This window comes from Trichosurus vulpecula, chromosome 1 (genome assembly GCF_011100635.1).
Source record: "Trichosurus vulpecula isolate mTriVul1 chromosome 1, mTriVul1.pri, whole genome shotgun sequence".
NCBI classification, from domain to species: Eukaryota; Metazoa; Chordata; class Mammalia; order Diprotodontia; family Phalangeridae; genus Trichosurus; species Trichosurus vulpecula.
The window spans coordinates 512,821,340-512,846,470 of record NC_050573.1 but is presented as its reverse complement, the minus strand read 5'-3'; the positions used below and the strand labels follow the sequence as shown (position 1 = coordinate 512,846,470).

At 34.4% G+C, this 25,131-nt stretch overlaps 1 protein-coding gene across 1 annotated transcript in view; it reads left to right on the top strand.

Annotated features, from left to right (window-relative positions):
• SHC3 (SHC adaptor protein 3) overlaps positions 1–25,131 on the top strand; it is a 172,268-nt gene that overhangs the window by 138,530 nt on the left and 8,607 nt on the right. The window contains exons 10-11 of the mRNA XM_036742329.1: positions 6,295–6,489; positions 10,025–10,320. Of these exons, the coding sequence (XP_036598224.1) occupies positions 6,295–6,489; positions 10,025–10,320 (491 nt within the window). The remainder of the gene's footprint in view (positions 1–6,294; positions 6,490–10,024; positions 10,321–25,131) is intronic.

Sequence of the window (25,131 nt, the reverse complement as noted above, 5' to 3'; positions counted from 1 at the left end):
TCACAGAGTAAAGGGAGGTAGGTACCAAAAGCCCGAACTTCACCTGTTGCCCATCCAGCTGGTTTTTTTGGATTGTGCCAGGAGGGGATGACTCCACCAGTCCTTGCAGGAATCTTTATTAGCAGTGCATTGACATTTACCAGTACTGGCAGTTGGTGAGTAAGTAGCAATGATTACAGAGACAGTAGGCACAGCGAGAGTAAAACCTAATTAGGTGTAGGGGAGAGGAAGAAGGACAGAGCCTGAGGGAGTCCCATACAGGGGTTTAAGTGATCCCCCAAAGATGAAGAGGAAGATTTCTAGACATAAGTCAAGAGTGGGAGACAATAAAGCAGTCCAAGGGCTGTCAGTGATTGCTTTGCTGGTAGAGTGAGGTTGGTGTCTATTATAAGTGCAGACTGACAGGATACAGTAGGTAATGCAGGAAATGTGGACTCAGTACATTCCCTCTTCCAAGAAAGCAGGAGAAGACCCCAAGCTGGTACATTATTGGCAGAGAATCATTGGTATGATAGAATCTTGAACTGGAGTGTCTGGAAAGAACTGGAAATAATGTAGGGGCTACAGGTCAGCGTGCTCTTTTTCTGTGGTAACTGGGGCATTGTGGTATAATCCAAGAGGCAGAGGTGTGCATTTCCACTGGTGGGTGGGCTCTTTAGCATTGGGGTTGTGGGTGGTGGGGTGCCATCTCGGATGGCACTGAAACATCTATAACCTAGAACAAATTCTTCCATGGGGATTGAAGAGCATTTTTCAGTTGATGGGTCTTCGTATAGATCTATGCTCCCAGGTTGTGGAAGGAGGGGATATGTCAGTAGACAGAACTTCTTATACCTGTTGAAAAATAGATAATATATCAGTAGTGCCTTATTATTCAGCGCAGATTCATCTGTTAATTGAAGATCCGTTTGATATAAAGTTACTGAAGGTCTTGTTGGGATGTGTATAGGGCAAGGCATGAGAATATCATAGAGTGTTAGGTTATTCTTTTTGCTTACTATAATTTTTTTTACGTGCCTACAATTTTTAGGGAGGCCAACTTCCCTTAAAATAGTAAATTATTCTGTTTTTCTCATAGATTTGTTTACCTTACAGTGTTGTTGTGATGAAAACACTTAGTAAACTTTAGAGTGCCATATAAATGGGAACTATTATTATCTTTTATAATCCAACTATATACAGGACCCTGGTTAATGAATTTCTATTACCTGTTTTATAGCCATTAGTTCATATTCTAGTCAGTCTCAAAGAGCTGAATGCTATTGTCTATGACAGGGAACAACAATTAGCAAATTTGTTGTGCTTTTATTTAAACATCTTTTATTAGAACTAATTGCCTTTTTGTCTTTTTTAGTTCTGCTTTTATCAGAGACAATAATCCCACAAAATTTTTAATAAACTACTTTCTGATATGAAATACGAATAGCTTTTACTAAGAGCAGATAATGATTTGGTCTGAATAGAGGTCTGAATAGCACTCAATTTGGTCAGAATATCATTCCTATTTCCCCATGCCTAGATTGTACAAAATATGATTATACAAATCATGCTTATCACTAAGATTTTCATAGCAGTGGATGATATGAATGATTAATGATAATGATAAAACAATGATAAAATGTTATAGGAGGATAGGGAAGAAGTAAAAGGTAGCAATGATAATAAATGAATAAAACAATTATTTGAATTGGATCTCCATGTAAGTCCCACTACAATGCCTCATCATGATGTGGAGGTGACCCTCGGTCCCCAAAGCACAAACTCTGCAAAGATCATAACAAACTGGAAAGTCTTCAAGTATGAGTCTGGTAGGTGGACTCTAAATCAAACATTCAAGGAATGTCCCTCAAGGTTCAAGGATTCAGATTGGATAGATTTGGTGAGGTTCATCTTTAAGTTGGCCTAAGGGTAACGAATTTTTTTGGCTTAACTGTCTAAGACTGTCTATTAGATCTTGGATTTTCCTTCTGCATGGCTGGAGTAGATAATACCCACCTGGATTAGGGTTGAAGTATTCGAATTGAAAGAAATATTTTAAAAAATTGCCAAAGCCATTCACAATGTGTGTATGTGTATATGTGTGTGTGCATGTGCACACATACAGACCTACCTACATATACATGTGCACATATATATACATATATATTCTTTAATATGATAATTTTTCATAATTATTTTTCTATTTTTCTGGTCTACATTTGTGATTTTAGGATTTATGAGGGGTGGTGAACTTGCGTGAAGCCCCCTCTAATGATGCAGATAGGCAAATCATTTGTAATTTATTCTTACAAAGTTGTCCAGGGCACTGAGAAATTGAATAACATACCTGCTTATGGTCAGCTAGTGTGTGTAGGCAGGGTTTGAATGCATGTCTTCTTAACTCTGAGGCCTATTCCTCCTCCCCCTTACATTTCAAAAAATATGAAATTCAAATTAATGATATTCAGGAATAGCCTTATTTGGACCAATGTGGTATATCAAGGAAGAATAACATAAATAGTAAGACAACTAATAAATTTGCTAATTGTTCTTTCATTATGTGACTATTTCTCACCATATTCATTTTTGACATATTCATTCTCACACCCCCATCTGTAGCATATTAATTTATTAATGTTCTTCAAAGCAATTTTTTCTATAAAGATAACTTTAAAAAATCAAAATAACTTTTAAAAATTTATGGAATAAAGCAAATATTTCCACAACATAGTATAATTTTAAAAAATGATCACACACAAAACTGCAAATCTATTATGTACAATGTGCTATTTCTTTTAAATATATAAACAAGTTATCATCTAAATCAGTTTTCTTCTCCCTCCCCCACCCAAGAGATGGCTGCCATTAGATACAAATGCCTGTATATATGTAAAGCCATTCTATACATATTTCTATTATCAGTTTTTTCTCTGGATACAGATAGTGTCTTCCTTCATATGTCCATTGTAGCTAATTTGGGTATTTATAATAATTGAAATGATTGGTTTGCTCAAAGTTGTTCTTAAAACAATATTTCCAATACTATTTGCAATGTTCTCTTGGTTGGTTCTGCTCATTTTGCTCTTCATTATTTCATGCAGGTCTTTCCATGTTTTTCTAAGATCATCAAGTTCATAGTTTCTTATAGCACAGTAGTATTCCATCACAATCATATACCACAACTTGTTCAGCCATTCCCCAATTGATGGGCATCTCTGCAATTTCCAATTCTTTGCCCCTACAAAGAGAGCTACTATAAATATTTTAGAACATGAAGATTCTTTTCCTTTTTCCGTAATCCTCTGTGGAAATAGACCTGGTAGTGGTATTGCTGGGTATAAGCAGTTTAATAACTCTCTCAGCATAATTCCAGATTGCTCTCCAAAATACTTTCATCAGTTCACAATTCAACCAAAGATGAATTAGTGACCCAATTTTTCCACATCCCCTCCAACAAATGTTGCTTTCCCCTTCAATCATTTTAGACAGTCTGATAGGTGTAAAATGATATCTCAAGGTTGTTTTTATTTGCATTTTTCTAATCAATAATGATTTAGAATATTTTTATATGAATATAAATTGTTTTATTTTTTTTTAATCTAAAAACTGCCTGTTCTTATCCTTTGACCATTTATCAGTTGGGGAATTACTTGCCTTCTTATAGAGTTGATAAAATTCTTTTTATATTTGAGATATGAGATTTTTATCTGAGAAACTGTCTATAAAATTTATTCCACTTTTTCTGCTTTCTTTGTGATCTTGGCTACATTTCTTTTATTTGTATAAAAGTACAAAAACACAAAAAACATGAAGCAAATTTTTTAACATCAGTGGTGTAATTTTCTTGGCATAATATTTAAATCCATTAGAAGCATAGCTTGTACAATCGAAACACATAATATATTGAATAGCTATGTATTATGAATCTATTATGTGAGTCTGGGATAGAACAGAATGAATCCTTTTTCCTAGAATGTACCATTTTATACTTAAAACGTGCCTACAGATGGCTGAGCAAGGATGCTAAATTAGATCTCACTTTTTAAACAAAAGTTTACTGTCTTTATGACATAACTTTCAGATGGGTTACTTACTGAAACTAACAGCGTGAAGTCAGTATTGGGTAGATGGTCAGTTTTATATTTAATATTTAGCATCTTGCTACCTGTGGTGCTATATCAATAAAATGCATGTAATGTCAAGCTTCTGTCTATCCAACAGGGCTGTTGGTAGAATAAATGAGATAAATCTGTGAAAGTGCTTTGAGCTTTTCAGTGAAAAGGTACTTTAAACATATATATTTATTATGGATTTGAAGTTTTCCCCCCCTTTTTAAAAAAAGAAATACTTGGATGGAGGGAAGATGGAGAAAAACCACTTGATAAAAATATATTAATATCCATCTTACACTAATTAGGTCAGAGAGAAGGTGCTTCTCTAGATATTCTCAGAGAGCCAAAGGGATTTTTGTCATTTTCCTGTGTTCCTTAGAGAGACACAAGGTAAAGCACTTTAATTGGAATCCATGTTACATTCCTGTTGCTGTGGCCTTTAGAATCCCGAAGAATAAGAATCTATATAGGCCATCCACAAGCAATTAATATTTCTCCAGTTATTTGCATCTGATTTTATTTGTATAAAAAATTTTTATGATTTTGTTCATAAAGTTCCCGAGTTTGTTTTGGTAGGTGAATTCCCAAGTATTTTATATTGTCTAAAGTTATTTTAAATGGAGTATCTTTTACTATCTCTTCTTACAAGATTTTGTTTGTGATGTATAGGAATGCTGATGATTTATATGGATTTACTTTATATCCTGCTTCTTTGCTATAGTTTTTGTTTCAACTAACTTTTTGGTTGTCTTTGAGATTTTCTAGTTACATCATTATATTGCCTGCAAAAAGAAATAGTTTTATTACTTCATTCTCTATTCCAATTACTTTTTCTTTTTCTTCTCTTATTGCTATTGCTAGGATTTCAAATACAATATTGAATAATATTGGGGCATCCTTGTTTCACCCCTGATCTTAGAGGGAAGGCTTCTAGCTTATCCCCATTATAAATAATGCTTGCTGATGGTTTTAGGTAAATATTTTTAATCAATTTAAGGAAGAATCCATTTATATCTAAACTGTCAAGTGTTTTTAATAGAAATGAATGTTGTATTCTATCAAAAGATTTTTCTGCATCTACCAATATAATCATATGAGTTTTTAACTTTTATTATTGATATATTCAATTATGTTAATAGTTTTCCTTATGTTAACCCATCCCTGCAGTCCTCATATAAATCCTGCTTGATCAGAATGTATAATCTTTTTAATATATTGTTGTAATTTTTTAGCTAGTATTTTATTTAGGATTTTTGCATCGATATTCATTAATGAAACTGGCCTATAATTTTTTTTCTCTCTTTTTACTCTTCCTGGTTTAGGTATCAGTATCATATTTGTTTCATAAAAGGCATTTGGTAGGATCCCTTCTTTGCCCATTATTCCAAATAATTTATTTAATATTAGAATTAGTTGATCTTTAAATGTTTGATAAAATTCACTTGTAAATCCATCTGGTCCTGGTGTTTGTTTTCTTAGGAGCCCTGTTCAATTTCTTTTTCTAAAATAGGTCTATTTATTCTGTTTCTTCTGCTGACTAATCTAGGCCATTTATGTTTTTGTAATATTGTTCTATTTCACTTATATCATTAAATTTATTAGCATATAATTGGGCAAAATAACTGTTTTAATTTAATTTTCATTAGTGATATATTCACCCTTTTCATTTTTAATACTAGTGATTTGGCTTACTTCTCTCTTTTTAAAATCAAATTAACCAACGGTTTAGCTATTTTATTGTTTTTTTCATAACCAACTCCAGAGAAAGAACTGATAAATAAAATTATGTATAGGATGGTTTTGTGTGTGTGTGTATGTGTGTATGTATACACACATACACACACACTTGTGCTTAATGATAGCCATCTCTAGGGTGGGAGGGGGAAGAAAAAAAGGAAAAAAGAGAAAGTTACAAAACTTTATTATATATTTTAAAGGAATAGCAAGTTGTACATAATAGATTTGTGATTTCATGTACAATCATCTTTTTTCTATTCTACTATATTATAGAAATGCTTGTTTTATTTCTTAAGCTCAGAATAAAATCAATTTTTAAAAATGAATCTATATAGCTCTTTCTCTCAATGTGAGGTCCAAAACACTTGTATCATTTAAAAATTAATTTTCCATGTAACCTAAGCTAAATTCCTTCATCTCCACAATTATAATAATGAAAAAGGGTTATTCTCTTGCTTTTTTACAGGTTCTTTGGATAGCTATAATATGCCAGAAGGAAAATCCCAAGTAACTCCTCCAGGAGAAGCACCAATCTATGTGAATACTCAACGTGTAAATATTCAAGTTTTGCAGGCCCTTCAAGGAGATGCTGAAAGTGTATTCAGTGAATCAGTGGACACTACCAAAGACAACAGCCCAAGAAAAGACTTATTTGACATGAGTAAGTTCCTATTAACATTTTTTTTCAACAATGCTTTAATGCAGGCTATGTCAAATTCCAAATACCTCATTTCATTCTTTGATAATAGAGTTTTGATGTATGGTAATAATCTTTATCATTTTCTAGGTTATGAGTGTAGTAACTTTGAAGTCATCATCAAACTGGCTATCTTCTGCTGTGGATAAGAAATAATCATTCTCTGTAGTTAATTGGGAATGAGAGGCTTAATTTCTTGAAACTCTTTTTCAGAAATCTTCATATTCATTACTAGATAAACCACAGATTATTCTGAAGCCCGGTGGTATTGGTTCATTTACCCGAGTCCTGGCTATAGAAAAAAAGAAGAAAATCAGAGCTGATGAAGCAACAATGCTTACTCAGCAGAAGATAATTAGAGCCTAGTGCATAATGTAGACTTAATAAATGTTTGCTTAATTGAATTGAATTAAAGCAGCTTGGAATAGGAATGAGCACTGGATTTTCAATCAGAGGATTTGGGTTTAAATTATAGATTTGCTACTTCAACAGGCCAAGGATATAGGCTCCCCTCCTTTTTCTTGTCTCACAAGTGCTGTATGATTATCTTTGACTTAGTGTAACTAACTATACTAACAAGGATATGTACTTTCTTTATCTATCTCCTGTAACAAGTGTAATACATTTTCCTTAACAAGCATACTTTTTTTCCTTTGTATGATCAGTTTCACTATAACAGGCAGCCATTTTCCCTATCTCATGTAACATGTAAATAGTATTAGTCAAATTGCGAGGGACACACATGTTCATCAACTGCTGGTAGAGCGTGTCTCACTCTCAGTGAATACACTTCAGCTTTTGTCTCTTTGTGAATGGGGTTGGCATATTGGCAATTGCTAGTCAAATAGACCAAGAGAAAATTCACACAACAAAATTTAAGTCAAATTCCATCTCATACTATTAATTATCAGGTAAATGTTTTTCTCTAAGTAAATAAGTTTTGGAAATTCAAAATAACCTCCTGAATCAGTGGCTCTAAGGAATTAGGTTGGACTAAGGCCTGAAGGAGGGAATAAAAACTTCCTTAATAATAACTGGTTCTTCTCTTAATAATATCTGTTTGATATTAACTGTGTTCCTGACCTAGAGATAGAGAGTGGAAAAATGCAATAAAGCAGGAGGGCACAACAAAGGACCTAGCATCTGCTCCTCTCTTGTTCACTCACAAGTTTTAATATTAAATTGGACATAAAAAGAAGGGCAACTGTTGCTCAGTAAACAGTATAAATCTAAAGTTCATTTTTTCAAAGTAATATGGGCAAGGGTGGCTTGAGGACATATTATCTCTAAACATTTTAGCTTATCTTCACCCTAAAATCCACAAACTTTTAAAAATAAAGGTTTATTAAAAAGTTCCAAGACTGACTAATTTCAGTACTATCTCTTTTCTTTTCCTTTGCCAATCTCCTGGTAAATTTGATAATGAATAATGTAGTGCCACAAAGGCAGGAAGTTGGAGGAGAACAAGCTCTTCTTCCCCTATTTGTGCCCACTCCCAATATCAATAAACTGGATAGTGTTAGTTTTGGAACTGGCCTAAGTGATCTCACATTTGTGTCACACTATGCATATTTTCATGATTTTATAATCAAGAATTGCCCATTATCATACATTACATCATCTTCCTGTTGTGCTACTAGGGCATTCTCCTCCCTACTCCTGTTTTCCACCACTTGGTCTAGTAACAGTAATCAAATAAATATTACCATAATTTCTGGAAAAGTTATATCAGTATATTGCCCTTTGGCTCTACACACTAACACTGTGACTTCACACTTCTCTGGCCACCATTGCCCTTTATATGTTGTCTTCTCCTATGAAAAGGTAAGCACCTTCATTTTAGGGACTATCTTTTTTTTTGTATTTGTATCCCCAGCCTGTAGCACAGCAGTTAGCACATGCTTGATTAAAGCTTTATATTTCCTTCATTAACTCTTATCAATACCACCATCTATAATCATCATCACAGTCATCATTGTCATAGTCATTATCATAGTCATCATGAACATCATCCCTGCTCTGGAAGGATTCAAGGAGTACCTGGGGAAGCACATTGATAAGTACAGAGTGATCCAGTGCACAGGCAACTTTTAGAATTTACTGGTGAGGCAATTTTGGTGAAAAGTGATTGACATGAATATGAGGAAGTGTAATGGCAAGTAAAGTACGACTTTTTGTTGTCTTTTGTTTTGGAGTGCTTCTCAGCACTAAGGCAATCAAGTGTCCTTGAGTCTTGCCTTTGTTTGAATCAAGAGTCTTTGATTGAATCGGGAGTCTTTGATGGCCTGCTTAAGTCATGGGAAGGCCTAGGTCACATGGGTTTGAGTCGCATGGTTGTGATGTCCTCTGACCCTGAAGAAGTGTATATATACTCTGAGGTTAGCATTTTGTTCAGGGCTCACTCACTGGAAGAGTGTTGTATAATTTGATCAGATGAGACTCCGAGTAGTCATTGGAACCCCCCCTCCCCCGCCCCAGCTTTGAAAAACCCAGATGTTGGTGCTTCTGTCTCTAATAACTATGTATGTAATGTCTTGGAGAGACAGCTAGAAGCCTGTCTGCTGATCTGTGTTGTTTTGTTCTGTTTATATAATATCTGCTTGTAATTTCTGTTTGTGTTTTCTCTGAAGTTCACGGTGCTGACTTTTCCCCTGAACTAAGTGAATGATATATGTATGTTTAATTAAATGAGATTGTAAACCCCTTAAAGATGCTTTCCTTAGAAAAGCAGATCAAAGAACCTGTGCTAGCAGCCCCCCCGTGTGCTGGTGTTACTGGCCTTACGCAGCCACAGTAGTGGCAAGTAGCATTATTGTTACAGGAAGGGACTTACATTACATATGCACCTGAACTCAAAGTTAGGGAACACGGCCCGTTTTCCAGGGTGGATTTAGTAGGAAAAGAGGTGTTTTGAAATGAATATTTTGTTTCTAAGAAAATTGTAGCTGTATAATAAGAATGACTTCTGAGACTATGTAATGTATTAAAAATGAAGTCGTTCTAGCCACTTAAATAGGCAAAAAGAGTCCTCTGGCCCTTTGTACAATATATGGCATCTCAGCTTGGACAAGTGGTCAATTGGCTAATGCTTTTTTCTATAAAATGTTGTTTCTTAAAAAAGCATAGCAAAAATTGGCTAAAATCATAGGATCATTGATGTAGATCCTAAAGGAATCTTAGAGTCCAGCAAGTCCAATTTTCTCATTTTGCAGATGAGGAAACTAAGGTTTAAAAGTGAAGTGACTTATCTAGGATCACAGAGGTAGTAAACATAACAGCAGGATTTGAACCCAAATCTTACTGACTTCAAGTCCCTCATTCCAATGTTATAATTGGGTTTTATTATATTTTATTGCATTAATAAATAAACCCACCTTCAGTCAATAAAAAGTAGCCGTTTTATTATAACCCTCTTATTTTTAATTGATCAGATAGATGAGATTTTGTCACTTAGTTTCCTCTTGATTGATTTACTGCTTGTATTTACTGTTGTTGCCAGGACCTTTTGAAGATGCCCTTAAGAACCAAACCATGGAACCTTTGTTGAATAAGGCTATGTCAGTGGAAAACACCAGCCCTATTCTATCTAGAGCAGCTGATTGGAGAATGATGGAAGAGTTGAAGGCAGAGCCTTGGTATCAAGGAGAAATGAGCAGGAAAGAAGCAGAGCAGCTACTAAAAAAAGATGGGGACTTCCTTGTCAGAAAAAGCACAACCAATCCAGGATCCTATGTCCTCACAGGGATACATAATGGACAAGTCAAGCACCTTCTTTTAGTTGACCCAGAAGGAACTGTAAGTATCTAGTGAACAGCCAAGGTGATACCAGTCTCATGTGCACTTTTTTTTAGTACATCAGAATAAATATATAATCTAATTAAGGTTGTATAAGCTAATTCACATTTTGTTGCTAAACATATTTACCTAGCAATAGATTGCTATGAATTATTGTTCATGGAAACTGTGACTTCCTTGGTACATTACAAGTGTTACAGAGAACTTACGATATTCCTTGCTCCTTATGACAAGCCTGTGAAACAGATAATTGAAGTTTAACCATTGCTATTTGTCCTCTGCCTTGGACTTCTTTAGAAGCAGTCATTAATCTTGATTTCAATCTCTCATCATGTAGTGTGAAGATGATGCTAGGTTCTTGAAAACTATGTGAATGGAATGCAAACTCTGATTGAGTTACTACCAAGTTGAAATGGCTTTGAGTATGTGTCAAGTGACAGACTGAATATCTGTCTAATGAGAACTGGCCTAGCTGAATTTGGAGAAGCTCATTACAGGAAGGTTAATGATACTCATTTTTGTCTATGTTTTATTTTTGTCGTAAAGATTATTTACTCTGGCAAGGATAGGTTGCAACTTGCATGGGCCAGGAAGTATCCATACCAATAAACCAAACAGATCTTTTGAAGTACTGAAAAATATAACAGTGACAACCATAATAATAACTTTACTTCAATATCTACCAGGTACATAAGGTAGAAAACTTGAAAAATATATTAAAGGCACCAAAAAAGAAAATTAAGGAATCGGGTCTGTAAAGCAAACATGTATTAGAAATTCTAAATTCCTTTAATCAACAATTAAAGGTAAAAGTAAAAATGCTTTGGTGAGGTGAGGAGTCAAAGTGGCGCAAAGAATAATTCAATATCAAACAAAAACTTTGCTCTTTTTGAAGCTTCTATTCTCCATCATCATTTATCAGACGTTTCAAACTGAAGATCCCAGTGATATCTCCAACTCAGTTTGCTCAAAGTAGAACTCAATATATTTTCCCTATAAGTGTTCTCCACTTCCAAACTTCACTATTTCTATCAAAGACACTACCACCAGTCTAGTGTCTCAGAGTCATAATCTCTTCATTATCCTGTACTTCTCGTTCTCCCTGATCCTTACATATCTAATCAGTTGCCAAATTTTGTTTCTGCCTCCACAACTGCTTTTACATTTGATCCCTTCTCTCTACTCATACAGTCGCATCTTTTGTTCAGGCCCACATCACCTCTCACTTGGATTATTGCAACAGACTTTCAGCTGGCACCCCCTGCTTCAAGTCTCTTTTCATTCCATTCCACTGATGTCAAAGATTTCCTTGAGTACAGATCTGAATGTATCAATACCCTACTCAATCAACTGCCATAACTTCCTGGAGGTAATAGCCTCCAGGATAAAATATAAACTCCTCTGTTCAGCTTTTAAAGCTCTTAACAGTCTGGCTCCAATCTATCTTCCCAGCCTCACTGGAAATGCTATCCCTTTCACATGGTGTGCTTCTGCCACACTGGAGCTCTCTCTAGTTTTCACACATGATATTCCATATCCAAATCTCATGCCTTTGAACTGGTGTCTCATGTGACAGGAATGCATTCCATCATCTTCACATCATAGAATTCCTTCCTTTCTTTAAGATGCAGTTCAGCCACCACCTCCATGAAGGCTTTCCTAATCCCCCAGCTTCTAGTGCTCTCCCCCACAAACTACTTTGTATAAATTTACATTTTCACTTTATATTTACTCTATTGGTCTGCCTCTTACAGTCAGAATCTCTGAGTTGGAAGTGGTCACCTGGTCTAACCTGTGCCTGAACAAGAATCTCCTCTACCACGTACTAAATAAGCAACCATCCAGGCTTTACTTGAAGACCTAAAATGAGGAGGAATCTAGTGCCTTTCAAAGTAGCCCATTGTACTATTGTGGAATGTCCCCCAATTATGAGGAAGTTACGTTTTATGTCAAGTAAAGTCTATCTGCAATTTCCACATATTATTACAAATTCTGTCCTCTTAGAACAAGAAGAACAAATCTAGTCCATCTTTTAGCCCTTCAAATGCTTGAAGATTACTTTTATGTTTCTTTCCTGTGTTTCTACTTCTTTAGACCATACGTCTCCAGTTGTATGAAACCTATCCTCATATGGTACAGTTTTGACCCCCTTAATCTTGATTGCCTCTCCCCTAGATTTTTTTAGGCTTTACCAAAATGTGCTTAGATCTGGGCACAGTATCAATGTCATCTGATCAGGGAAGAGGCCACTACAAAGGACCTCTCAGTATTTTGGACACTATACTTCTTTAAAAGTAGTCTAAGGTCGGGACGGCTTTTTTGGTTGCTATTATGCAAGGGTGATTTATATTAAGGTTGAAGTCTACAAAAACCCCTAGCTTTCAAAGGGACATATGTCTAGCCACATTTCTCCCATGTTGTACTTGCAGTATTAATTTTTAATGAACATGAAGTTCTTTGCATTTATCCTGATTAAACCTCACCTTATTAGATTAGACCTAGTGTTCTAACCTGTCTAATTTTTTTGGATCCTGAATCTGTTAACTATTCTTCTTAGCTTTCTATTATCTATACATTTGATGAACTTGCTATCTATATCTTCATCCAAATCCTTTATAACATTTTAAATAGCACAAGGTCAAGGATAGATCACTGGACAACTGAACTAGAGACTTTCAACAAAATTGGCATTGAGCTATTAGTAACATCCAATAAGTTGCAAATCTACCTTATTATGCTGCCATCTGTCCCTTGTTTCTCGATTTTTCCTGCAAAGACAGTATGAAAGAATTTGTCACATGCTTTGCTGAAATCTAGGTTAAACTATAGTATACTTACAGCATCACTCTGTCTAAACACTGTTTTATTTTATTTTTTGGTTTTTTAAATAATTTTTTTAACATCCAAGTTTGATTTTGAGTTCCAAATTCTTATTCCTTCCTACCCCACCCATTGAGAAAGCAATGATACCCATTTTACATGTGAAGTCGTTCCAAGCAGATTTTCTTATTAACCTTGTTGCAAAAGAAAAAAAGAAAAATAGAGTGAAAAAAAGTGCTTAATTCTGCATTCAGCATTTGTCAGTTTTCTCTCTGTCTGGATATGGACCACATTTTACATCATGAAACCTTTGGAATTGTTGTGGGTCATTGGATTGATCAGAGTAGCTGAATCTTTCGCAGTTGGTAATCATTACAATATTGCTATTACTGGTTACAATATTATCCTAGTTCTTCTCCCTTCACTTTGCATCAGTTCATATAAGTTGTCTTCCCAGATTTTCCTAAAACTGTCCTCTTCATAATTTCTTATAGCATGATGGTATTCTGTTACAATCACATACCCCACCTTGTTCAGCCATTTCCCAATTGTTGGGCACTTCCTCAATGTCTAATTCTTTGCCACCTCAAAAAGAGCTGCCATAAATATTTTTGTACATCTAGGTACTTTTCCTCTTCCTTTGTTCTCTTTGGGATACAGACCAAGTAATGATATTTCTGGGTCAAATGCTATGCAGCTTTATGATCTTTTGGACATAGTTACAAATCGTTCTCCAGAATGGTTGGACCATTTGGTGCACAATTATAGTGCATTAGTGTATTTATTTTTCCACATTCCCTCCAGAATTCAACATTTTCCTTTTCTGTCATGTTAGCCAATCTCATAGGTGTGAGGTGGTATCCAAAAATTGTTTTCGTGTGCATTTATCTAATTGTTAGTGATTTAGAGCATGTGTTCATAGAACTGTGGATAATTTTGATTTTTTCTGAAAATTGCTTGTTCATATCCTCTCATTATTTGCCAGTTGGGGAATGACTCTTGTTTTTATACATTTATCTCCACCCCACATATATTGGAGAAATGAGACCTTTATCAGAGACCTTATATAGTGTGAGATAGTGGTTTATGACTATTTTCTGCCAAATTTACTATTCATTTTTCCCAGAAGTTTTTGTCAGATAGTGAGCTCTTGCTCCAAAAGCTTGGATCTTTGGGCTTATCAAACATTAGATTACTATGGTCATTTACTTGTGTTTATTGTGCACCTAATCTTTTCCACTAATCAACCACTCTATTCCCCACCTCCCCAATTAATAGTACCTTTTAAAAATTATATGTAAAATAGTTTTCAACATTCACTTTTATAAGATTGTGTATATACATATACAATCATGTTAAACATATTTCCACAGTAGTCATGTTGTGAAAGAAGAATCAGAACAAAAGGGAAAAATCACATGAAAGAAAACAACAACAACAACAAAGTGAAAATAGTATACTTCAATCTGCATTCAAACTCCATAGTTCTTTCTTTGGATATGGATAGCATTTTCCATCATGAGTCTTTTGGAATTGTCTCTAACCACTCTATTACCTAGTATCAGATTGTTTTGATGATTATCACTTTATAGCATAGTTGGAAATCTGGTACTGCTAGGCCAAATTTCCTTTACTTTTTTCCCGTTGATTTCCTTGATATTCTTGAACTTTTGTTCTTCCAGATTAATTTTGTTATTATTTTTCTAGAACTACAGATATAATAGATATAAGCTAGAATAAGATAATTCTTTGGTAGTTTGATTGCTATGACACTAAATAAATATATTAATTTAGGTAGAATTATCATTTTGATTTGGCCTATCCATGAGCATCTAATGTTTCTTCATTTGTTTAGTTCTGTCTTTATTTGCATGAAAAGTGTTTTACAATTGTGTTCAGATAATTTCTCTGTATATCTTAGCAGGTAGACTCTCGAGTATTTTATAGTGTATGCAATTTAATGGATTTTCCCTTTCTATCTCTTCTTACTAGATTAAGAATGATACGTAGAAGTGCTGATGATTTGTGTGGGTTTATTTTATTTTTTATTTTGCTTACTTATTTGTTTATAATAAAGTTTATTAACAACTTTGCCAAAGATGACATGATGGTATTATAAAGTGATAGTTTTATTTCCTTGTTGTCTGTTCTCATTCTTTCAATTTCTTTTCTTGCCTTATTGCTATAGCTAGCATTTCTAGAACAATATTAAATAATAATAATTATGATAATGGACATCCTTGCTTCACTCTAGATGTTATTGAGAAGGTTTTTAGTTTATCCTCATTACAGATAATGCTTACTCTTGGTTTTAGATAGATATTACTTACTATTATAAGGAAAGCTCCATTTATTCCTATGCTTTCTAGTGCTTTAATAAAAATGGGCATGGTATTTTGTCAAAAGCTTTTTCTGAATCTGTTCATATAATCATATGATTTTTTGTTGGTTTTGTTATTGATATAGTCAATTATGCTAGACTTGCATTTCTTGTATAAATCCCGTCTGTTCATACTGTGTGATCATTGTGATATATTGCTATAGTCTCTTTGTTAGTATTCAAAATATGTTTATATCAATATTCATTAGATCAATTGGTTTATAATTTTCTTTCTTTGTTTCTGTTCACTCTGATTCACTTACCAAAACTACATTTCTGAATTAAAAGGAATTTTGTAGGAGTCTTTTTAAACTTATTTTTTCAAGTAGTATATATAGTATAGAAATTAATTATTCTTTAAATGTTTGTTAGAATTTGCTTGTAAATCCATCTGTTCCTGAGGACTTTTTCTTAGAGAGTTCATTTGCATATTGTTTAATTTCTTTTACAAGATAGTGTTATTAAGAGATTTTGCATTTCTTCTGTTAATCTGTGCACTTCATGTTTTTGCAAAAATTTATTATTTCCTTCAGACTTCCAGTTTTATTGGCACATAATTGGGCAAAATAGTTCCTAATAATTGCTTTAATTTCATCTTCATTGTGTTCATTTTATTCATGTATCTACCTTTTTCATTTTTAATACTGGTTATTTGGTTTTCTTTTCTTTTTTAAAAATCAAATTAACCAATTGTTTATTTTATTGTTTTTTCATAAATCACCTTCTGTTCCAATTTATTATTTCAACTTTTTTCTTTCAATTTTTATTTATCTGTCCTCTAATTTTCTGAATTTCCATTTTGCTATTTAATTTGGAATTTTTAATTTATTTTTTATAGTTGTTTTAACTTGTATGCCCAATTCATTGATCCACTCTTTCTCTCTTTTATTAATGTAAACATTTAGAGAAATAAATTTTCCCCTAAGTCCTGCTCTGTGTGCACACTACAAATTTCCATATATAGTCTCATTTTTGTCATTTTCTTTAATAAAACAATTATTTCTATGATTTGTTCTTTGACCCATTCACTCTTTAATATTAAAATTTTAATTATTAGATTAAAATTTAATATTTAAAATTTTAAGTTTTCAATTAATCTTTGATCTATGCTATGACCTATGCCCTTTATTGAATGTACTTTTTATTGCATTATAGTTTTAAAAGGGTACACTGAATATTTCTCCTTTTCTGGATTTGTTTACAAACTTTTTATGCCTTCATATATGGTCAATTTTTGTGAAGGTGAGAAAATACAGCTGAGAAAAAGTATACTTCTTTATATTCATATTAATTTTTCTCCAGAAGTCTATCATATCTAACTTTCCTAACATTCTATTCCTCTCCTTGACTTCTTTCTTATTTATTTTGTGGTTAGATTTGTTTAGGTATGAGAGGGGTACATTGAGGTTCTCCACTAGTTTGGATTTACTGTCTATTTTCTCCTATATTTCATTTAAGTTTTCCTATAAGAATTTGGTGCATATATGTTTAGTACTGATAATACTTCATTGTCTATGGCACCTTTTAGCAAAATGTAATTTCCCTGCTTATTTCTTTTAATTAGATCTATTTTTGCTTTTGTTTTGTCTGAGATCATGGCTGCTACCCCTGCTTTTTTTTTTTACCTTAGCTGAAACATAATAGATCCTGCTCTAGCCACTTAGTTTTACTTTGTTTTTCTTTTGCTATTGTGTTTCTTGTAAACAACATATTGTTGGATTCTGGTTTCTCATCCATTGAGCTATATGCTTCCATTTTTATTGGTAAGTTCATGCCATTCACATTCGTTTATGATTACTAACCATATATTTCCCTCTACCCCCAACCTCCCTCTCACCCTGTCCCTCCTCAAAAAATCTATTTTACTTCTAACCATTGCCTCCCTTAACCCATCTTCTCTCTTATTACTCCCTTACTCCCTTTTTTAAATCCCCTTTCCCTCCTACTTCACAGATCAGTAAGATGGATTTCCATACCCAACTGAGCATATGTATATATCTATATATCTACACACACACACACACACACACACACACACATTTCCCTCTTTGAACCACTGCAGATGAGAGTGAAGTTCAAGTATTATCCACTCCCTACCCCTATTTTCCTTTCCATTGTAAAAACTTCTTGACATGCTCTTTCATTTTTATTAGAGATAGTTTCCCTCTTCTTCCTCTTCCTTCCACCTTCTCCCAGAGCATCCCTCTTTCTCACCCTCCCATTCTTTTTTTTTTGAGATCATCTCAACATAATAGACTCAATCTCATGCCTGCTGTCTGTGTAGATTCTTTCTAACTACCCTAATAATGCTAAAGTTCTTAGAAATTATATGTTTTATCTTCCCATTTGGGAATGTAAACAGTTCAACCTTAAGTTTTTCATGATTTCTCACTCATTTTTAGCTCTTTATTCCCCTCTTAAGTCTTGTGTTTGTCAAATTTTCTATCAGCTTTGGTCTTTTCATCAAGAATATCTGGAACTCCTGTGTTTCATTAAGTGGCTCTTTTTTTCCCCTCAGAAAGGTTATACTAAGTTTTACTGGGTAGTTTATTCTTGGTTGTAATCCTAGCTCCTTTGTCTTTGGAATATCATATTACAAACCCTCTACTCCCTTATTATGCTTGCTGCTCAGTCTTGTGTGATTCTTACTGTGGTTTCATGATATTTGAATTGTGTCTTTCTGGCTGCTTTCAGTATTTTCTTTTTGAGCTGGGAGTTCTGCAATTTGGCTATGTATTCCTTGGGGTTTTCATTTTAGAATAGCTTTCAGGAGGCTATTGTGAAGTCTTTCAATTTTTACTTTGCCCTCTAATTCTATAATATCTAAACAGTTTTCCTTTATCATTTTTTGAAATTTGATGTCTGGGCTATTTTTTAGATCATAGCTTTTGGGTAGTCCATTAATTATTAAATGATCTCTCCTTAATGTATTTTCTAGGACAGTTGTTTTCTGGTGAGAGACATTTCACATTTTCTTCTATTTTTTTCATTTTTGACTTTGTTTTATTGTTTCTTGATACCTTATGGAGTAATTAGCTTTCTCTTAACCAATTCTAATGTTTAAGGAATTGTTTTCTTTAGTGATGTTTTGTACCTCTTTTTACATTTGTCCAATTCTGCTTTTTAATGAATTATTTTTTTCAATATTTTTTGTCTTTTTAAAAACCAAGCTGTTAATTCTCTTTTCAGAATTTTTTTGCAGTGCTTTCATTTCTCTAATTTTTCTTCTACCATTCCCATTTGATTTTTTAAAAAATAGCTTTCTTCAACCATTCTAGGAATTCTTGTTGTACTCATGTCCAATATTTGTTTTTCTTTGAGGCTTTGCTTATAGATGCTTTCACATTGATGATTTCAGAGTTTATATCTTGAGCTTCCCTATCACCATAGAAGATTTTTATGGTCAAGTTTTTTTATTATTTGTTCATTTTCCAGCCTTTTTCTTGACTTTGGCCTTTATGTTAGAGTCAGGCTCTACTCATCTGTGGTGTGGGAGCGGGTGGTCATTACCCCAAACTTCAGGCTTTTTTGCCCTGCTATTTTCATTGGTAGCATTAGTGCTTCCAAGTTGGTGTGATCTGAGAAGAGGTGTGGTCACTACTTTCCTGGTTTACTCTCTGGTCCTTACCCAGATAGACCCCCTGCTCCCTTGTGACTGAATGTAAGTACTCTTCTTTGCCCTAGAGACCTGGAATTGAGTAATGACCAATGGAGTTGCCAAATGGCACATGGTCCTGGTCCCAGTGTTAGCACACCAGTCCCCTGTGATCTCTTTCTGACTAAGTGTCCAATCTCTTTACCATGTCTCTGGATGGTGAGAACTCCTGATACTGCCACTGTAGTCCAGTATCCAAGGCTTATAGTTGGATTTTCTATATTTTCCTGGGTTAGAAAAATGTCTCACCTTGATCTTTTGTTGTTATGCTGTTTTAAAATTAAATTTGCTATGTTATTTTAAAGTTGTTTAGAAAGGAATGTTGGGAGAATTCAGCTTGAATGCTCCCTTTACTCTGCCATCTTGGTTCTGTCTCTCAATCTAGTAACTGTTAAAAAAAAGTCATGATGTTATTCCATCATGACTAATTTTTGATGAAGCCACTGGCTCTTCATAATCATTTCTTCCTTTTCCATTCTTTTAGTAACACATTTTAGAATTTTTCCAAGAAGAGAAATCTATATTGCTATCCTATAGTTTGTAGACTCTGTTCTTCCCTTTTTTGAAAATTGATGTATTTACCTTTCCTTAATTCTATGACATTCTTAGTCACAGTGTTTTAAGTTCATGGAAGGTTGTTCAGCCATCTCTTTCTATACCCCAAAATTTAGTTTATCTGGTTTGATGTCTTAAACTAATTGGGCACAGCTAGATGCTCTCATTAGTTCCACATGTATCCCATCTTTCAACACTCTAGTAGTCATTTCTGCTTTGTTCTTTTCAGTCTAAAGATTTTTTTCTTTATTTGAGAAAATGAAATCAAAATAAGAGATATGTAGTTCTACTTACTCTCATTCATTTATTATTATTTTATCATTTTCCCCAGGAGGAATGAAGAGTATGTTTGGAAGAATTAACAATATTTTTCTGAGTCTTAGGAAAGTATTAGTAAAGAAGGAGGAGAATTTGGAGTTTTTTGAATTGTGGTAAGAACAGAGCTTAGTGAGCTGGGGTAAGGAAGCAATTTCATATATTCCTTTCCTCCTTTTTTGCCATACCTTTTTAAAAACTTGATATAATCCAGAAGTTTGGATGACTGGGTTGAGATAATCACAATTCTACTTTATTTTAAAACATGGATGAGAATATATTATAAACATAGTAGCTGTTGTATGGAGAAACAACTATGAAAATTTTTGACAAAAAAAGAAAAACTTTTAGAGCTTTGTGGCAGAAGATGGAAACACTGAAGTTATATAATATCAACTAATTTAAAATTGAAATGAAAAGCATAATATTAAATTTTCCACCTTCTCTGTATCTAGTCTTAGAATTTCTGGAACTTTTTGTGCTGATAGGAGACCTGTATCCTAGTCCTAACTTTTCCACTAACTAGTTACGTGTCATTAAGCCAGTAACTAAATACCTCTGAGCTGTGGTTTCTTAATTGGTAAAAAGGATATGTTGGATAACACTCTTAAATAATCTCCAAAGTCCTGTCCCGATTTAAATCCTATAATATGATTTACCTTGTGGTATTTCTTGACAGGAGGAATCTATTATTCTGCTTCTTTCAATTTCACTCTAAACTGATTAGTGTGTTTCACTATGCGTGTGTATACACATATACTTATATATATATATGTATGTATATACATTATTTTTGTTGTTATTCAGTTGTTTCAGTCATGTCTGACTCTTTGTTGTGACCTCCTTTGGGGTTTTCTTGGCAAAGATACTAAAATCATTTGCCATTTCCTTCTCCGGTTCATTTTACAGATGAGGAAACTGGAGCAAACAAGGTTTAGTGACTTGCACATTATGACATGGCTAATAAGTGTCTGATGTTAGATTTGAACCAGGAAGATTAGTCTTTCTGATTCCAGGCCCAACGCTCTATCCACTGTGCCATCTAGTTGTCACTACATACATACATATACACATACAAAAATATACTTATTTTATAATATTTTATTTATTTAAAGATATGCTTCTCTTCCCCAGGAGATGAAGTCATATCTTAATTATCTATTTTGGTTGTAATGAGTTCAGGATCATAATTTTGATCCTGACTTGTTAGCTTCACATTTTGTTCCTCAGTCACATATTATATCTTAATATCGACCAGCCTTCTCCCAAATGTATATGAGAAAGGCAATGTGATATAAAGGAAATAGCTTTAGGTCACAGGCCAACAGAAGTAGGCTTAAATTTGAGTATATTACTTGTCCATGAATTGGTCACTTAAGGTCTCTGAGCTTCGGTTTTATCAGCTATATAACGGGAATAATAATCCCTACCTTATCTCATGATCATGAGAATTAAATGAGTTAATCGAAACTTACAATCTTGTCCTCAAATCTTGCTCCTTTCTTTTGACATCCCTATTTATTTTCATATTCCCACCATTCACCCAGTCACCATTTGTGAAACATTTTTTGATTTCTCCTTTTCCTAACCTCCCGTATTTAATCATTCATCAAATTTTGTCAAATCTACCTTAGGAATTTTTTTCATATGTCACCTTTATTTGATTCCCACTGCCTCCACTCAAAAGGAAGACCTCATTACCACCACCTGTATTCGGGAATAGCCTTGTAACTGGTCTTCCTGTCTTTGATTTTCTTTTTGTAAACCACAGTCTGTACTTCATGTTGTATTGTGTTTCCCCAGTCCACTTGATGAAATTATAGGATGTAAGCAGAAGAACAGGAAAAATGAGTTATTAAGCTATTAAAGAAGGTGTAAAGAAATTTTTCCTTTGCATTGCTCTTTTAGGAGGTATGAAGAGGTGACTCACAATTTTGATGTGATTATAAGGTGGCTAACCCTTAGCTGGCCCAAGTAGCAACCATATCCCTGGTTTCCCTTAAAAACTCTGGTACTTCTACAAGTACCATACACAAAAGAGTTAGTGGAGAGGATCCTCTATGGAAGGAGAATCCAACCTTTGAGGACTTACTTGCACTTGCTTCACAGTGCAGAAAGTCTCTTTCCAACTTCCAGGGATGAATCTTTCTCAATTGACAGAGCTTCTCCTGTTGTGGAGAACATTATAAAGACCGTTTCAGTAGCAGGATGGCCTTTTAAAAGCCACCAGGACTGTGGCTGATTCTTCAGTCCACCAATGGCTAGCCACTCTCTGATTCTATCAAATTGATGGAATGATTTCTTTTCACCTCTTAAAGAAGCAACAAAATATAAACCCTTCTTTATATTTCCTTTACAAACTGAAGATGGGACACTGTTTTGTACCCTTTACAATCTGTAAAAATGTCACTCAGAATAGGAGCCACTTAGAGTTTCCTGTTCTTTGTGAGGAACAAAATGGTCCACTCCAAATCTAAAAGGGGCACATGCTTGACAAATTAAAGTAGAATATACATGTAATGTTACAGTGAGATCCAATATGTCAGAGTACAAGCAATAATCCAGCTGAACTCTCCCAAAATTGCCCTCTAAGTACCTTTAAAATAACTCTTCAAATAAAAATTTTAGAGCAGCAAAACCAACAAAAAGTCAGAGTGAGACATTTTTTTCAGTGTAAGACAACTTAAAAAGTCATCAGGAGCAGCCTTTGATGATGGGTTGGGGGCTAGCCTAGAGTACACATGCAGGTAGGCAGAACCAGCAGCATGGTGGCCTTTGGAAGTGGCTGTGACCACAAATGAAGCAGCTTTGGGAGCTCATCACCCAGAGATAATAAGGGGTTCAGAAAACTGTTCAGAAAGAGATGATAGATTACTTACACTGGCTGCAAGTGCTGCTGATTGGCAACTCTATTGCCCATATGCAGTTTTGGGTTGTAGTTCCAGGGTAGAGAAGAAAATTTGTGTTTGGTTACAAAGGAACAGGGGCCCTGGTCACAGTTCCAGAGCAGAGAGGAGTGGTAATACTTGCAGATTCAAGGGAACAAGGCACTGCCTAAATAAAGAACAGAGCAAAGGGCAGGAGAGCAGGGACCACACCTTTCCATACCACCTAGAAAGCATCAAAAATTTGCAGACTCCCAAAACAAGCTCTAAAAATAGCAGTACAAAAGTCTGAAGTTTGGGACAATGCCTCCTCACCAACAGGTGAGCAGAGCCTAACCTTAATATAAAATTAAAAGTCAAGAAATAGTCTGGAAAATAAGCAAACAACAACAAAAAAGACTTTAAAAATCTACTATGATGGCAAGGGAGACCAAGACATAAATTCAGAAGTAGAAAACAATATTTAAAATAGCTACAACCAAAGCTTCAAAGAAAAATGCTAATTGGACCCAAGCTCAACAAAAATTCCCAAAACAGTTACAGAAAGATGATACATGTAACTCTTGAGAACTTTATCATTATTAGGGCAGTTAGAAGAAGTCTACATAGAAGACAACAGTGTGAGTCAATTATGTTGGAATAATCCCCCCCCCCAAAAAGCAAAGGAGTGAGAAAGAGGGATATACTGGGAAAAGGGGAATGGGAGAAATAGAAAAGGGAAAATTTTATCAAATATAAGAGGCATGCAAGGAAGACCTTTTATTGTGGAGAAGAAAATGAGAGGAGGGTGGCCAACAATGCTTGAACCTTACTCTAATCAGAATTGGTTTAAAGAGGGACGAATATATATACACATTTAATTGTGTATAGAAATCTATCTTATTCAATAGAGAAATAGGAGAAGGGAATAAGAGGTATGGGCTGGTGGGTGATAAAAGGGAAGGTGGATTAAGAGAGGTAGTGGTCAAAAGCAAAACATACATTTGAGGAGAGACAGGGAAAAAGAGAAAGAAGAATAAACAGAAAAAAATAGGATGGGGAGAAATACATAGTTAGAAATAATAATTGTGAATGTGATGGGGATGAACTCACCCATAAAATGGAAGCAGGTAGCTGAATGAATCAGAAACCAGAATCAAACAGTATGTTGTTTACAAGAGATACACTTGAAACAGAAAGATACATATAGAATTCAAATAAAGAGCTGGAGCAGAATCTATTATGCTTCAGCAGAAGTAAAAAAAAGGGGGGGTCTATGAGATCATGATTTCAGACAGAAATATACCTAATTAAAAGAAATAATCAAAGAAACTATATTGTGTTAAAAGATACCCAAGGAGAGTGAAGTAATAGCAAAACTTTTTACAGCAAGTTTCTCTGCTACAGGTTTCATTTCTCAAATGTATAGGAAACTGAGTCAAATTCACAAAAGTAAGAGCCATTCCCTGGTTGATAAATGGTCAGAGGATATGAACAGGCAGTTTTCAGAAGAAGAAATTGAAGCTATCTATAGTCATATGAAGAAATGCTCTAAATCGCTATTGATTAGGGAAATGCAAATTTAAAAAACACTGAGATACCATCTCACACATATCAGAAATGAGAAGTGCTGGAGGAGATGAAGGAAAATAGTACACTAATAAACTGTTGGTGGAGTTGTGAACTGTTCCAACCATTCTGGAGAACAATTTGGAACTATGCCCAAAAGGCTGTAAAATTGTGCATACTTTGTGACCCAACAACACCTCTACTATGTCTGTACCCTAAAGAGATCCATAAGAAAAAGAACCTATATGTACAAAAATATTTGTAGCAGCTTTTTATGGTGATAATGAATAGGAAATTGAGTGCATGCTCATCCATTGGGGAATGGTTGAACTGTGAAAGACTTGACTACTCTGATCAATGAAGTGCCTCAAGACAATTCCAAAGGATCCAATAAAAAGTGCTGTCCACCCCCCAGAGAGAGAACTGATTAGCTCTGAGTACAAATTAAAGTATAATTTTCTTGCTATATTTTTTTTTCTTTTTTCTTGTTAAAGGACACTAATCCTTTACTATCTTTGCTATAATACCTTTACCACCAGTTATTGCCTGTGTGACCCAGGAAAAGTCACTTAGTGACAGAGGCCCAGTGTTTTGGGGCTTCAGGTTTTCTATCTGTAATATAAGGGGATTAGGCTTGATAACCCCTAAGGTAC